Source organism: Gasterosteus aculeatus, chromosome 11, assembly GCF_964276395.1.
Source record: "Gasterosteus aculeatus chromosome 11, fGasAcu3.hap1.1, whole genome shotgun sequence".
NCBI lineage: Eukaryota > Metazoa > Chordata > Actinopteri > Perciformes > Gasterosteidae > Gasterosteus > Gasterosteus aculeatus.
In genome coordinates, this window is record NC_135699.1 from 7,690,689 (window position 1) to 7,707,394 (window position 16,706).

The 16,706-nt window shown below is 45.8% G+C and overlaps 1 protein-coding gene across 2 annotated transcripts; it reads left to right on the forward strand.

Moving 5' to 3' along the window:
* Nucleotides 1-629: 629 nt before the first annotated feature.
* ppp1r1b (protein phosphatase 1, regulatory (inhibitor) subunit 1B) lies at nt 630-16,558 on the forward strand. Of its 2 annotated transcripts, none has more exons than XM_040192039.2 (5): nt 630-1,111; nt 10,633-10,722; nt 11,464-11,539; nt 12,822-12,959; nt 14,460-16,558. In XM_040192039.2, the coding sequence occupies exons 1-5, from the start codon at nt 998-1,000 to the stop codon at nt 14,660-14,662; spliced, it is 621 nt and encodes a 206-aa protein (XP_040047973.2). In that variant the 5' UTR covers nt 630-997; the 3' UTR covers nt 14,663-16,558. The 2 variants fall into 2 exon arrangements, with proteins under 2 accessions (XP_040047973.2, XP_040047974.2); XM_040192040.2 differs by having other exon boundaries at nt 10,633-10,716.
* Nucleotides 16,559-16,706: the final 148 nt, after the last annotated feature.

Below are 16,706 nucleotides of genomic sequence, written 5' to 3' on the forward strand. Positions count from 1 at the left end.
CCTCTGCCGTGTGAGTGAAATAACAGCAAGGCCCTGATAATAGTACTGGCACATGCCCCCCTCCCTCTATACCCTTTGCATTTCCATCCATCATTGTTTCTTTCTGTCTCAATGTCCTATTTGTCATTATTAAGTGTCTCGTTAGATCAAAACTAAATTAAATTATCAGTTATTTTGGCTTTTCTACAGGATGGAAGACAAAAACCAAGGTAATCCAGTGTTACTCAGTGTTACTCAGTGAAATTAATTTGTAATAGCATAATGTGTAACAGCCCCCAATGTAATAAATCCAGTGCTCATGGCTGTTGGGTCCCTCGTACATTCCTCCTGCATGATCCTGCATGCACCGCTCTACTTGTTTATCCCTCCTTGCACTCCCGGCTCCCTCCATCGCTCAGCGCAAATCTCTCATTCACAAATAGAGGCCAAAAGAGGCTCAGCTGACGTGATGAGATTATTATTTTTTTTCTGATTACAAATCAACCTCAGCTTAGACAAGAAAAAAAAACGCAGCCGCCGTCCTGCTTCATCCTCTTTCCTCTCCTCCCCTATTTGCTCCGGCCCCTCCCCTCTCTCGTGATGTCTCCTCCCCCCTGTGGAACTTTGCCCCTCCTCTTCACCACCTCCCCACCCACGTCTCTCCCCCAAAGCCACATCTGAGGACGTGCCTCACTCTCATCAGCTGCACAGGTTGTAAAGAAAAGGGGGGAGGGGGGGGAATAGGGAGAGAGGGAGAACAAGAGAGGTAGAGGAGAACACTAGCGACCGCTAGAGAGGGAAAGAGAGATCAGTTTAGAGTTTTGGTGAGAGAAGGAGGGCGTCCGGGTGTGAATGAGTGAGGCAGCCGAGAGGAGACAAGTCTTCGGGAGTGGGGCTACACAGCGGTGGGAGGTTCTTCCAGGGAGGTTGTAGTGATCTTCAGCACAACTCTCCCCTCCTTTCACTGGGAGTCAGACACCCACCTCCCCCCCCAACCCCCCCTCCAGGATCCAGAACCATGGAGCCCTCTGTGTCAACCGAGGGCGACGAGGAGCCCAAGGAGAGGAAGAAGATCCATTTTGCTGTGCCGACCACTGTGGCCACCAATCTGGACCCTCGGCAAGTGGAGATGGTGAGCAGGCGGTGGGCAGATTGGTATTGGGGGGGGGGGAATCAATTTGATGTTTTTGAGGAATCATGTTTTAGTTTTCGCCGTCAAGTATTCAACAGCTTAATTTGAGTGGAATTAACAGATTTCCCCTTTTCCCTCCAACATTTGTCATTCAAAGGGGGGGGGGAGGGGTGGGGGCATTGCCTGGTGTCACTACGAAGTGCTGTAACATTACTGAGCAAATTGCTCACTTTTGTCATTAATTTCCACTCTGCATCCGCCTTGCTCGCTGCTCAGTTTAGTTTCTTGCTCGTGCAGGTTAGCTAGGTCTGCTGCCTCAGTTTGCAACACGTTTGAGAAATGATGATGACATTTCCCTCTTGCTGTTTCCTCATGAGATTAGCGCCTCGCCGTCTCATCCTGACCTGTTTAAAGTACGACACTGACACAAATGTCATTGACTTGCATATGCAGCTCTTTTGTAACAGAGCAGCAACATTCAAGTCCTTGACATTTAGTTGTTCGCGCAGCTGACAGTGTTAATAATTACTTTTTTTTTTGCATTTGGCTGCTGTCCCTTTCTCTGCACGTTGGTGACCACTGTCAACTGAGCTTTTGTTAGTACAATGATGCTTTCATCTCTCGGCAGACCAAAGGTTCCTGTGACTTACTCTGCATGGCCTGTATCATTTTGTGGAATGTTCATTGCTTATTTGTAACAGAACACCAAAAACCGACCCGCTCTTATTTTAGAGCAGGGGGAGAGGGGAGGGAGGGGGGGGCAAAGTAGGACCTGTTTGTTGCCGAGGTAGATTGAGGCCAATGGCTGATTCCTCCGGAGAGCTCGAGCAGAGACGGAGCAGGAGTGCAAGAGACAGAGAGAGAGAGAGAGAAGTGCCGGGCTGTATGGAGTAAAGTACGGAGCAAAAGAAACAACCGGTTCTCCGGGTTCGCCCCCATCTGGGCTCCGCTCCCTCAGTAACTGTCCTTGTTTTACAGCTGTCATTCAATAAAGAGGCTTTTGATGAACTCGTGTGGCTTCCCGCGATTCTCCTCACTGATCATCACGTATTCAAAGATTGCTTGCAAAGAAATATGGAAATTGAACTTTTGCCAAGCAAATCTTTTGTTCATTTCTTTCTTGAACCGAGTGGGACTTTCATTTCCTTACACCGCCAGCTTTTATTCAGCTACTGTCACAAAACAGGTTATCAGGCCACGTCTTATTTGCCACTAAATTGCCACTAGTCACTAAATGACTTGCTAAAGCAACATGTTTTGCAACACCTCATAAGACTTGCACTAACATTTGGACATAAACGCCCCCCCCTCTTATTATTATCTTATCTCTCACATCCTGCCGTTGCAATCTGATCCGTGTCACTGCTTCCAAGAAACCACGTGCTATCAACGTACCATATGTGAGAGTCCTATACTCATGTTCTCATCCTCCTGTCTGTTTCGTGAGGACCTTATTGCTCAATCCCCTTATGGTGACACAGTGATGATATTTAGCGGCAATATTTAGAGTTGTTGGCTGGTTCTCCTTCAGTAAGCCGGCCTCGGCTTTTACTTTCAATTGGTCTGTGTGTGTGTGTGTGTGGTTGCTTTTGTGTGAGCTTGGTGCTGCTGTTCAAACCAGGTTATTCACCTAGATGTTTAAAAAACTGTAAGCAAAAATGTAAAACCATAGGATGATGATGATGATGATGATGATGATGATGAGAGTTATTTCTAGCTTTGTTTTTGTTGTTCTGCGTGTGCAGGTGGATGAATCCTGCTTGTTAAAACAAAACGACAAATGTGCCGAAGGAAACTGCAGGGTGTGTTTGTGTACGTGAAAGCAGATAGCATCTACCCAGAGCTGATGGAAGTCTCCAGAGACGTGAGGGTGGGTAAGAGTAAGGTTAACAGCACTCATTTAAACCCCCCCCCTGCCCCTCCCCGGCCCCCAGCAATCACCGTTGCCCTCAAGTCAGTCTTCGCTAATGAGTCGCAATGACTCTACCATTCTTCAGAACTTGTTATACAACCGGCAACTCCTCACTGTTCTTTCCAATTATTTAACCCCCCCCCCAAAACCGCTGTTGACTGACTCGGCGGGTCTTGTTACTATGGAGACAGGCTGCGCAACAATGTCGCCCAACGCTCCCCTTACGTTTGCATCTGAAAGGTCAACTTTAATGGACCGCTCCGTCCGTCTGAAAGGCTGTTTACATCGATGGTGTTACATGTTTGTGTTTCGTGTGTGTGGGAATCATTGTTGACGGGCTCAGGTGTTAGTGTGAGAGACGATTCCACACCTCCCACTCAGTGCAGAATTGCCCATTGTGGGAGAAAGAAGCAGCTATTCGTGCATGCTTCAGAGGTGATGTTCTTATTGAGCAACACTCAGAAGGAATATATTCTACCGTAAAACATTCTTGCTTATCCTCATTGGTGTTTGGCCATGCAGATCGTCTCGGTTACATCCAGCCGAGTGCTACGGCATATGTTGCTTGTAGTCGTAGGCCGTACTGTAGGGGAATGGTTAACAATGTTCAGGTTTCAGCATAACCCCCTGACTCCACAGTCAGCACATTTCTTGAAAGCTGTCATGACCAAGACAACCTGAATATTCCAAATACAATTTGGATGTTAATTTAATCGTAATTAACATATAAGAAAAGCACTAAAGATCTTCTAACAAGCCCTGAAGCGCCTTGACCAGAGTTTGTCATTCATTTCTTTTCTGTTTGTTTCCAAACTCTGTCCTGGATATATCTGCAGTTATGTTCTCCTCTTGAAATACTTCTGTACCTCACAGCAGTTATCCCTTCTTAGCAATCTTTGAACGATCATGAGCTCAGGTATGATTGCTTGTGAACGCGTATAAAGCACATGGTTCCGTTTACCATTCCTGGCCCCCACCATAGACGTGCCTGGTAGCTGATGTGGGGCGAAATGCTCCACGGACAGGGATTAGGGTCATGGAGCACTGCATCCGTACCATTAACTCGCAGTGCCATCAACAAGCAGACCTCTCTCTCATTTGACTCAACCTGATCTGCAGTCCAAAGCCTTCGAAAGGGCAAACCTCTCTATATTAAAGATAAAGCCCACCCACCCTGCGCACCCTATGCCTCGTACCCCCCACCGCACCGCCTCGCCAACCCTCCCCAGTTCAGGCTCTGGGTTAGATGTCAAACAGCGACCTTCGACGCAGCGTGTGTTTGTGGGTAAACATTAGCAGTCTGAGGGACTGTCAACATGGACATCTTTTCAATGGCACAAAGCACGCTGGGACCGGGCCGCAGGGGGCAGAGATCTCTCCCTTACACGGGGGACAAGAATGTCCCTGTATGTTGGTGCGACTCAAAACGGGATCCGTCAAACTTACGTAAGAGAGATTTTCTATGTCTCAAATGTGTCCACTGTGTTGATGTTTTTGGTGGCAAAAGCCAATAAGGAAAGAAATAACAGGATACTGCCGTAACCACAGATTGCAATTAGTTTCAACACAATGAATGAACCTCTGTCTTCTGAAGGCTGCAAATGTGCTTGTCCCCCCCGCCCCCCCATGTTTTTGACAGTTGAGTCATTTTTATTAGTTAATGAGTCTACGGAAACATTTCATGTTGTGTATCTGTACAGCAGCTCGGGACAAAGTTTGCTTTCATGCTCCTGTTCCTCTACGTTTTAGCAGTTTGTCGTGTGCACAGAAGCCCGCTTGCGTTTTCATGTAATAATTTACATCCTCAATAGCATCATGTTGTCCATGACGAGGATTGTATTAACTGAACAATCTATTATCTTCTGTTGGCTCCAGTGTGTAATGTGTAAACACTTAATAAAGCATAAATATTGAGCATGGGGGGTGGGGAGGGGATTTGCTGACACTGTACACAGTGTGTTAAAGACGCACCGTCCAGAACCTGATGTGGACCTGCAGTGCTCCAGCACGGCCCCCTGAGTCTTTAAGCTTTAGTCAACCAATCATCCGTAAATCCGTAAGTCACTCACATTAGTAAATAAGTCAGGTGCCATTCAGGATATGAAGAGCTGCAGCTCCTTAATGTGCATTCATTAATCTCTAATTGCATATCCACTTTCTGTTTTCTCTGTTCTCTTTATTCATTTTTTTAACCATGGCTTTAGCAACAACAGCATTCATCATATCTGTGATGAGGATTAGAAAGGCAACAGTGGCACAGCTGGGAGGGAAATGGGGGGGGGGGGGGGAATAAGAGCTGGACGGGATCAGGAGCTGACTCGTGACCAAATATTCACACATTAATATGTTTATTGCAGATTTATCAGGGTGTGATAAATGGACACTGAACTGCACTTTTGAGCTGCCGTCCTTCCTCTCAATTTTACTTTCAACGGCAGGAGCTGGAGCCTCCTTCTCTCACCAAAGAGCAACAGGATGTTCAGAATGACGGGCGTGATGAAGGGAGCATCGCGGCGTGACTAAAACCAAACGGGATCACTGATCACTGTTTCATCAACACGGAGAAGACGCGGCATTATGTTATTGCTGCTGTGCCTGTTGTAATCTCTGATTTCCGTCACGGAGTTTGAGAGTTTTTTTTCTCCGTTTTTTTTTTCCTCATGTTTATCTGCATGCAACCTAATGAGCTTACACGAGGGGCGTACCATGTGTATCGGGGGAAATGGCCTTAATCAGAACTAATGCTATGCACAGATAGTCCAATCACACAGGGCGTGTTGTCCTCAAACACACAACTAATATTTGGAATGTACGCAACGTGACGAATTCATTCGAACAAATCTTGATGACGACCTTTGGTGTGCACATTTGACGAGGCTTTTGCATCTGCAGGTTGTGTGTTCAACCAGATTTGTCCAGCTGCTACCAGGTAGAAAATATCTCCAACAACAGCAACCTTCAACATAAATCTGTTTTTCATTTATCACCTGCGGGTAAATGTGACGAGTGCAGATGAGTAACTCTGTCCTTTGTGTGTCCCTCCCCCTGGTGACCCTGGAACCGGCCACAACGCTAAACAGAGTGCGCAAACAACGAAGGCACAACAGCCCCGCGGTGTTTGGAGGCCGTTAGAGATGCCGTCATGCCCCGTGAACTCTTTGACTGACGCGTCCCCTGTTGTCTCGCCTCGCCCCGTGTTTCTCCAGTGTGCACCGCGACCTGGCGGGTGGCTTCCTGTCGCTCATCCCCACCTGCGCATCCGTTGTGTTGTGGTGGTAAACATCTCATCCAATAGTCGCTGGAACACCAGACCAAGCAGCTAATTGCGTAAAAGCCTCGGGGTGCAGGCCGAGGGGAATGAAGGAAAGGGGGATGTGTGATATTCCGCCAGTAGATGCGGCGTAATTACGTTTCATTTTTCTCGGGGTCATTGGAGAGCCCCTCCAGATGCTACCTCCAGCCCATCTGTTCCTTCAGTTAGAGTGGGTGGGGGGGGGGGGGGTGGGGGGCAAAGGTCACCGCTTGAGTGTTACGAGATTGCTGAGGCAGCAGGAAACTCTCTGAGCGAGCGCGTCGTCGTGCACATTTGACCAACGTCGGACCTCATTGCGCTGCGGTCGGGGGTTGTGATCTGCGTTTGCACGTCCTTGACCCCCTTTGGGTCACAGCTTGAACCTCAACCAGCGTGCGTTACTGCGTGGAGCCTTTCTTAAAGCTGTCGCGCAGCGAGAATTGAGCGTAGTCTGAATATGTCTGAATGAGCTGTTTGTTATGCGATATATCTGGTCACGGGTGGTTTGTTTGTTATGCTTACGGAAACATTTAGCCTGCCAGCTTTGCCAGGACGGCGCACGCGGGTCGGTATCGAGTTCAATCCTGACAACAGCCTACAGTCAGCAGTCTGTCCAATCCCTTGAGCAGAAACAAAAAAATCATTAATTCCTAGAATTGTATTGTGGATTTGCTCACAAACAGAAACAGCAGTCATATCAAGCATGATTATGATGATTAACATGGGTTATATTTTGCATCTCGTAGCACAAAAGCATTTCACTGTTTTATCTTTCAGGCTCTAAATCATTTTGCTGCTAATCATAAAGTTGATAAGATACAACCAGCTATAACTTTGTATTTGTGTTTGAATTCCCAAACGTTTCAATAACTACTTATTCCACACCACTTTTGTATTTTCTGGATATTTGACAGTCTTAGTTAATAGTAGTAATAGTAGCTTGATACAATTCCATTTTGTTCACACTTCTGTAATAGACTTACAAATCAAGCATGTCATTACAACGCGTGATTTATCTGTTATTACATTTATTACAGTTATTACATTTATCAGTTATCTGCATTAAGTTGAGAGGGATCTTTTTTCACCTCATTATATTATCAAGCTCATTGTGCGATCGCACTTGAGGGCCCACATGGGGTTCTGCCTCTATCAGAAGGTTGGGGGGGGGCATGACTTTCTTTAATTGAGTTGCTCCTCAGTTTCAACCAGCCAAAGTTCATGACAGCAGAGACAAGAAAAGAACGGAAGTAGAACTTTGTACACCCAGAGGTGGATGAGACAAAAAACCCTAAAGGAATAATAACGAACTGGCCCAGGGATCAAAATCATCCGTTGCCACTCGGAAGAGCAGTAGAGCTACGCCAGTGAAACAGACTTCAAAACAAGACCTACATTCCTGTGTTCCAGATGCTTCCTCCTTGGGGCACTGAGTACTGTGCACCTACACAAATGCTTATTCCTGACTGGTACAGCGTCGCGCAGATGACATGACCACGAATCGATCTCGCACAAATCAATATGGTCCCATTCCGGACCGAAATGCCATTCGGTACACAGGAGATTTAAGCTGACAGGGAAGGAGATGTGAGAAGGAGACTCAAGATGCTTGCGTGTTGGCGGTGGGTACGGAGCAGAGCCCTCTGTCGACCCCCCCAGGGACCCCTGCGATCTAGTTTATGCTGTACTACTACTGCTGCTTTTTATAGGCCCGGCCACGAGAGCATCAGCTTGGAGAGGCGCCTCTGGGGAGCAGACCCACATCAGCAGATCCGCACCCAGGCTGCTAAGCATGACTGTGCTAAGCCAACACGCGCGTACCTGTGCACACACACACACGCGTGTGCAAAGTTAACGTTTGCTAATGACTCGTGTACGCCACACAGGACAGAGTGTGGTATTAGAATTTGAATCTCTACTATAGAAATGTAACTCTTAGATAACGAGAATTGCATTAATATGGCACATCTTAAAACATTTCTCCTAATTACTTCATATAGGGTTTAAAGAATTGAGCAACAAATAAATCAATGTAGAAATACAAGATGTTAGATGTATAAATTTAATAGGAGGGGATTATATTAAAAAAATCTTAGGAAGTTTTTAACAACTTCTGTCCCACAAAACAAAGTTTGCAATGCAACAACAAACTTGCAGGTTTCCACACTTCCTGCACCCGTCACACAATGCAGAGTTTGCCTATTATTCAAATCCACTCCTCATGCTTTAGATGAACTGACGCACATCTTTTCCAGGCTGTGATGCATCAACCAAATCTCCGGCGGTGCTGCTCCCTCCTGGGGGGCCGCCTGCGGGCGCGCACCTGTGGAGCCGCTGAAAGGCCACGGCAGCGGCCTGCTCGAAGCCCCTCAGAGCAAGTCCACAACATCTTAGTACATAAACAATGGCTGGCAGCAGAGGGAGGCGGGGGGAGGGGGGGGGGGGGTTGGAAGGGTCGGGGGGCAGGGGGTTTAGCGAAGCGGAGGAAGGAGGGGGCGAGAGATAATGCGTAGCGGGAGTGATCTGGCACGCTGTGCCCCAGTGTCATCGTGAATGAGGAAGTCGCATACGTGTTATGTAACTTTGGTCCAGTGGGCTTGTTTTTAAAGCTGGAAAATTACCACATCGCTGTGTGCGCAGATGTCAACTGGCATTGCCAGAGTCACAAAGTATCATGTCGCACATTGTGTGTTTCCTTACAAGACAGATGCACCTTTTGCTTTGCCTAAATACATTTGTGTATATTGACTTTCATGTACAAACCTTTTTCATATTCCTTGTTTGTGTTTCACAAGACCACCAGGATGATTACACACCCCCTCACAAACACACACACAGCACGTAGCCCCAGGCCGTCACACCTCGGCGGGGGAAGGGAAGGGATTGATTTGAGTTATGAGAGAAGTGAGGGAAATGTCACCGTCAAGGAATGACGGATGTGTAAGGAAGTAAACAGGACGGAGGAAGCAGACGATCAAGGCAGATGGAAATGAAGAGGTGAATGAGAGAACGAGTGTCAATCCGGGGGGGCGGGGGGGGGGAGACGGGACAGCTGGGAGTCGTGCGACAAGATTAAAACGTGTATCTGGTGCCGTGAACAACGACAACATCCACACTCGTTTACTTTGTGTGGTTGCGTTTTGAAGGCCCGACAAGCCTCTGCTTTGGCAACATGTGCCCGACTTCAATGACGCACACGAAGCTCAACGAGACGCAGGCAGAGCGAACACCGACCTGTGTCTTTCTGCATGGACCAGTTTAATACAAAATAGAGCCGGCCTGTTTCACTCTGTGCCGTAAACAGCACCCGCGGGTTCAGGCCGTGGCCAAGGTTGGCTTCCTGCACAGAGGACACTCAATACCTCACTTGTCTGACTCGCCAAGTCTACTTAGCTGCGCTGCTTTTACTCTCAGCACACCTCATTTTATCCTACTTTTTTTCCTACAGGTGTTGTAGGTGTCGGCCATTAATCCTCTGGCATTGCGTTTATTTTGGTTGAAACTCTCTGCGTGTGAATCTTATTTATGAAGCACGGGCCCCACACATTCCACCGAGGCCCAAATGCATTTTAAATATACATTGACATATCCAACTAATTCAAACTTTCTTGTTAAAACTCTTCTTATCTTAGTCTTATATTGTTTTACCAAAATACAGTCGTGAAGTAGTTGGCGGTATAAACTCTTTCAGTTCCTTCCAACTCTGAAGTGGGCGAGTGCTTTACACTCTAAATAGTTTAAAGTGACATCAGCCTCCAAGGGGTTGTGAGGAGCGATGCCAAACTGCATAAGTGCAGTGTGATAGGCCGGGCGGGACATCGGTGGGCTTGAGGCGGCACAGCGTCGTACTTGTCCCCGCGAGGACACAGAGGTGCTGTACACAAGGACTTGAGTCCGTCCGGTCGTCTGCTCTCGCAGCGACAGCGATCTGTCCGGAGCCGACGGGGGAACAGTGTGTGTTTCAGAGGGAGACTGTAGTGTGTGTGTGGGGGGGTGAGGGTGGGGGGTAAGGGAGTGTCCGGGCCAGTTGCTGGGACTCATTTATAGTCTGAAATCATTTTTTGCACTATATACCTCTTTTAGGAGGAGGGATATAGTGGTAAATGGAGCGCACTCACTCACACACACACTTTTGTGTGTGAAGAGGTCGTTCAGTCCTCGTACTTCTGAAATGGGGGCTAATTTGACACTTGAGCAACAAGCATGAATTCCACTTTCTCTTCTAAATAACATGCCTTTATTGATGATGCTGCGCCGGCCTGGTTAATTATTCATCTAATTATGGCTGATGTGTGTGTGTGTGTGTTTTGTTCACAGATCCGACGCAGGAGGCCAACGCCTGCCACACTATTTAGAGTAGCCGACCAATCCTCTCCCGACGATGATCAGTCCACCCATCAGGTAAAGGTGAAGTCAGAACACTTTTCTTTATTAAGTATCTGCGCATCCTCATCTGTACTCTATCCAAGGAATTAAAAAGTCACCTTCATTTTAGAGTTGTTGGACAAACTAAGGCTGTGTTTTCTATTGTTGAACACTTTTCTGTTTAACACTTTCTCTGATGTGTCAATCCTCACCAAGTCTCCATGTTCAAACCCCCGCAAAAAAATCTGAATTCAAACTTTTAAGCATTTTAAATTCCTGGAGCTTAAAGGTTTGTTCTTCACCTTGGATCAAAATTCTTAATTACCAAAGAAAGTCAGAAGAATACAGTAAGAGTACAGTAAATCGTTTGCCAAAATAAGAACTGTGGTAAAAACTTTTGCGGTGAAGAATTAGGTTTGTCAGGCAGCACTTGGAGTAAATATGAACTCTTAAGGAGGCAAATACAGCACTCGAGCACACGGAGTGACTATGACCTGATGTGTGAAATCTGGAAGGTTTTCATTTGAAATGTGAATTTGTCAGGATACCGTGTGTGCTTATTGCCTGTTATTACTTCATAAGGATGCTACAATTTACACAAGTGTGATCAAGGGTTGTTACGACAAATTACAATAAGCAATTGAAACAATATCCTTGTAGACAAAATACACTAAAAGCAATTCCCTGAATAAAGAATTATCGGAATTGTTTTGCTAATGACTTTGACCCATTTCTATTGTATACTAGTTCTGAATCACTGGATGTCTCTCTCTCTCTCTGCAGTGGGTCGTGGGAGAGAACGGAGTGCTCAAACCAAAACGTGTCAATCCAAACGTGTACCAGCCTCCGTCACTCAGAGGTACGGTGAGCAGTACAACAGGTGGCGGTCGCATGTCGTGATTTGTCCTCGTGTTTGCGTCCTTTGTGCTTTACCGTGCTTTCGCAGCAGTCGATTCTCCTCCTCGCTCTCTATGCTTCATGACGGCGGCGACAAATGGGACAAAAGTGCATGTGACAGATGGGTTAACGCGCTCTAAAAGCCTGTATTTCATCCCCTTTTTTGCATGCGTGACACGTAGTGTTACCGGCATGCAGTTACATGTGAGCATGTTTCCATGTGTTTCTGCTCTTTACTGTACACTCACACAGCATGATTCGCAAATGTGTGTCTGAAAGAGAAAGAGGGAGATTAGAGTGTGACAGCTGTGAGACACTAAGTGTGAGTCTAGGAAAGTCTGGATCATCCCGGATTACGGCCGATGGTGTATACAGCTGTGACGGACACGCACGCACACAGGAATGAACGCACACGTGTGGGCAGCATGGAAATGCACCAACACAAACATGCACTTTTTTCTTTTGTGACTTACTGTCGTGCCCTGTGGCCTCCTGCGTGTTGCATGTGCCCGTTAACGGAGAGTCAACACAATATCTGCATTACCGAGCCCGTAATCAGCGGAGCATCATTTCATGGGGATTCATGTGGAGCGATGATATAATGAGCCAGGAAGCCTCGTTCCTGCGTCTGAAATCTCTCCTTCTGCAGCTCCTACGCAGAAGGAGAGAGGGGGAGGGAGAGAGAGGGCGAGAGAGAGAGAGAGGGGGGGAGAGAGAGATACCTCAGAATCATTTCTAATTCTATAACCTACAGTGAACTGGAATATGTGAATCAGTGAGCTGCCTCGGTGGCGCCCTGCGTCGGCTGAGGGTGTGAGGGTGTGAGGGAGAGGAGTCAAGGTGACCCGGGAGAAGCGAGAGGGGGGAGATGAGGTGTCACCACATAGTGTAACTGGAGAGAGAGAGAGAGAGAGAGAGAGAGAGGAGCCTGAATCCGCGCTGCCAAGAGAGCGGCGAGGAGGCCGCAAACAAACAGATTAGAGAGCAGGGAGCAGAGAAGGGATGGAAAAGCACGCGTGCTCAAAAGAAATCCGAGTCGGGTGCCAATTTTCTGCCTGTCTGTCTGCCTGCCTGTCCGTCTGTCTGTCTGTCAGTGCATGTGTTTAATTGGCTTCAAAAACAGCTGTGAGCCTAAAATCCGAACAGTGTGGAAGCACGGTAAAAACCAAAAGAAGACATCCCTGTTTCCCTGCGTCCATGTGTTCTGTGTGGTTGTCTCCCTGTGCGTGCGGTCTTACCTGTAGCTGTGCAGAAGATGGCCGAAGCACATATGCAGCACCTAGGTGTCTACCCCCCTGTGGAAGACCCCTGTGAAGGGGAGGAGGATGGGGACCACTGGCAGGGAGAGGAGGGAGAGGACACATCTCCCATCGATGCTGCTGGTGAGAGAGAGACTCTCTGTCAACGGGCTGCAGCAGCAACACTGAGCACACAAGAAGCAACCAGGACCACATGTGTCCTAAAATGTCCTACAGGGTCATGCTGTATAAAAAACACGTCCCTTCCACATACAAATGATAACCTTTATGCTGTGCATGCTGTTCATATGAGCATCTAAAGATGCATTTTTCATTTTGCTTGCCCATTTTCTTTAATGTTTAAGTGGAGTCTGCTAATATTTTAAGGATTGCACATCTAACTATTGCAGCTGCAGGTGAGTATCCCGAGAGATCCAAGCATGGGACGAGGGATCTTTCCTCAGGACTTATTTTACTCCGTTCGATGATAATCTTCACCAGTGAGAAAAACAGGAACATACAGTATTGCATTGCGTGTCAACACAAACCAAGTCAAAGTTTCTTTCTCTTTCAAGTTCATAGTTTTCATTTAAGGAAATACTAAACATAACTCTCTGCTTATGACTCGGGACATTTGCACCAGAATTATTTTCCAATTTTTTAGGTGCCACTAATGCCGGACTGTCAAGTCTGCATTTTACAAATAATGGAAAGAATAGTGGACGTGCAAGGGGGCTGAAAAACAGCCGTAAAGTAGAAACATGCAGATCCTCTGAAATAGTGAGCTCCCTTGACACATTTAATATGAGGCCCTGTTGCTTTTGAACGAGCAGAGATGCTCTTCTCTAAGAGTTCTGCAGTGTTCTGCAGGATGAAGCTCATGGATGAAGCTCTCAGCATTAAACGACAGCGCCAGTGTCCCACAGTGTCCCACAGTGTCCCATAGGGTCCCGTAGTGTCTCATAGTGTCACACAGAGAGGACTAACAAGCCCACACTGTCCTCGCGCATTTGTTTTCTCTATCATTTTGTATTCAGGGTGCCTTTTGACTGAGACGTAGTTATGTGCTGCAACATAATATTGGTGTGAGTTTCCTCTCCATCAAAACACATTTGAAGTTGAAGGGAACTTCATTTTGCACAAGCAAACCCCTGTTTTTTTTGTTTAATGTTGCATAATTCTCCATTACATCACATGAGGAGAGTGGCGTTTCAGTACAGAATTATTGCTCCGTCTGCCCAGATGACGGCCTCACTCAATAAACCCCTCTGTTGAAACCAAACGTAACCGCAAGAGAGATTCACATTTGGTATTTTAATTACAGTTCCTCTGCGATCCATCAGCCTGTATTATAACGGGCAGAAGACAAACTAAGGAAAACGAGTTATTTCATTGTCAGATCAACACATTAAGAGAAAAACAGACATTTATGTTTATTAAAGTCTATTCTTCTCCAAACTATCAACTAGGTCTCCACGTAATTACTTATTTTCAATTATTTGCATAGAATTTTGCTGAATTTTGTGTGTTTTGCTTCAGAAAATTATTTTAAAACAAGTACTTAATCTAAATAGTTGGTGTTTTTGTTGAGGTTTAGCATCATGATTTCTCTGCTTCCTTTGACATCGGCCTTTGTTTACTCAGATCACCAAGAGACGGCGACCACCGAGCACTCAGTCAGGTTTTCCAGCGTGAGAGAGACGGCAAAGCAGATCCAAGCAGCACCGGAGGAGGAGGAGGAGGAGGAGGAGGAGGAGGAGGAGGAAGAGGAAGAGGAAGAAGAGGATGAAGAAGAAGGAGATCGAATCAAAGAAAGGGCCGAGGAGAATAGCCGAGGGAGTAACTGAAAGAGAGAGAGAGAGACAGAGAGAGGGCGGGTCGGGAGAACTGGGGAGAGTGAAGGTGTTTTGTGGAATGGTTAAAATCCAAAGATCTCAGAAGAGGTGAGGAAACGAGTCTGTGCTGCTTAGGGGACGCGCTTAGACGAGTGAGGATTAGAGAGATATTTCAGTGAAATCCAACATGAGAGCGAGCAGAGATCTCTGCACTACTTCACCTCTGAAGATTGAAGGTAGCGGGGGATGAAAGAGAGAGAGAGAGAGAACAGAGAGGCAGCTTGTGCGTCAGCAGTCAGCCCGTATGAGCAAGTGAGGAGTGAGCTACAGACCCTACAGGTCCTGAAGACCTCTGTTTGTTCTGAGAGGGGCCAACGAGGTCGACATGACCAGATACCCTGCAGGCCAGTCCTCTCTACCTTCGTGCGTCTGCACAGAGCTACGTTTTCCTTTAAAGGGGGTAATAGTTCCACAGTAATCATACTCATCAACTCTTTTTAACGCATACAACCTTTTTGTAAAATGCTTGAAAGTCTTTGTGTGATAAATTCTACACTTTCTTTTAAAAAGAACATCTCTGTTCTGATTTGTGCGGTTAAGATAAGTGCACATGCACCGCCACCTGGTGGGAGACCTTTGATCAGAATATAAAGTGATACTCCAAACAATCACTTACAATTGTTATATTTAATAAAGGTGTAATGCTTGTTATGGTCGACATTTTCTCAACTTAATTCGATTCTAGAATTATCGCACAATACCGCAGATTTCATCTTTAGGGGTGGAGTCAAGTTGGTTTTAAATTTTGTCTCATTGATATCAACTCAACTGTTTACTTTTCACTCTCCATTAATACAAAACTTGATCAGAGTTGTGCTAAATGGTCACACACTAAAATCTTATGGATTGTAACCTGTACGTCTTGATGGCTTGAGGAACTTTTTTCATTTTATTTTTAAGTTTTAAGTAAGACAATGTTTGGAGTATCACTTTAAGTCAGACTCAGTATAAGAACCCCAAAGTTTTTTCCTGTAATTGTGTCCAATCCATGAGCAAGTGAGTGTATGTATGTGGTTATTTCACACCACAGAATGCTTATGAACAAATATATAAAGGGAAAAGCTACCTCTAATTAGTTTGACTAACAAAGCTCAACTGTGGCCTCTATTTAAACTGGATTCATTGTGAACAGACAACGTGTGAAGGAATAAAAAAATGTGATTTCTAATCCAATACTGATGACTTTTTGGGGGTTTGCTGATGTTAATTCGTTCCCTTTTGTATGTTAACCATTTTCTATTTTCATCTTTTTAATCGTACACCATGGATCTGTTGTGAGAGCTATTTTTCTAATCTAATGTCCAGTGTTTGAGTAGCGTAGCGCTGTCCATGATTCCACTGTCTGCTGTCTGCGGTTAATGACTGACGTTTGGGCCAAATGGTCACTGCACAAATCTTCTGAAGTTTTATTTTCTACCACAGATTTTCTCTCTTTTTCTTTTAGTTAACAACAATTAATACATTTTTTTGCTTTTAGTGGGCATATAACTCATTTAATTTACGGTTTAACTGAAGTGACGACTAGATCTTGTTGTTTGTATCATCTGAGCTGCAGTTTCTATATATAAACTGTGTGAAACTTTGAACCCTGACCTGCCTAAATAATGGGATGACTGGACGCGACAGCCAATGGTGTCCTCCCTCCTCCGCTCTCTGTTCAGCTCAGCTCTCCATCTGGGTCAAAAGAAAACAGCCATGGAACGACATGTATGAACTCCAATGCTTAGTCTGTCTTCATTTTTTATTTCATTTTTCTTTGTTCTCTTGTTTCTCAATGTAATGTGGTTGTTATAAAGTGAGCAACAATATACTATCAAAATAAACAGTTTTTCCTCTTTCCCCTTTAAACAGATCGGTATGTAAATTTGATCATTTCAGTCATTTGCATGCTGCAACATCTCTCTTCAGTCACAAGTTCTGGTGCTTTTAAGACATTCACTTGCTCATTAGCACTACAAGTACAAAACGTTTAAGTCATCATAAAATAACAACATTG

Coding starts and splice junctions, on each gene's coding strand:
- ppp1r1b (XM_040192039.2), top strand. CDS start 998: ATGGAGCCCTCTGTGTCAACCGAGGGCGACGAGGAGCCCAAGGAGAGG. Junction 1,112..10,632: donor ACCCTCGGCAAGTGGAGATG/GTGAGCAGGCGG, acceptor TTTTGTTCACAG/ATCCGACGCAGGAGGCCAAC. Junction 11,540..12,821: donor CCAGCCTCCGTCACTCAGAG/GTACGGTGAGCA, acceptor TCTTACCTGTAG/CTGTGCAGAAGATGGCCGAA.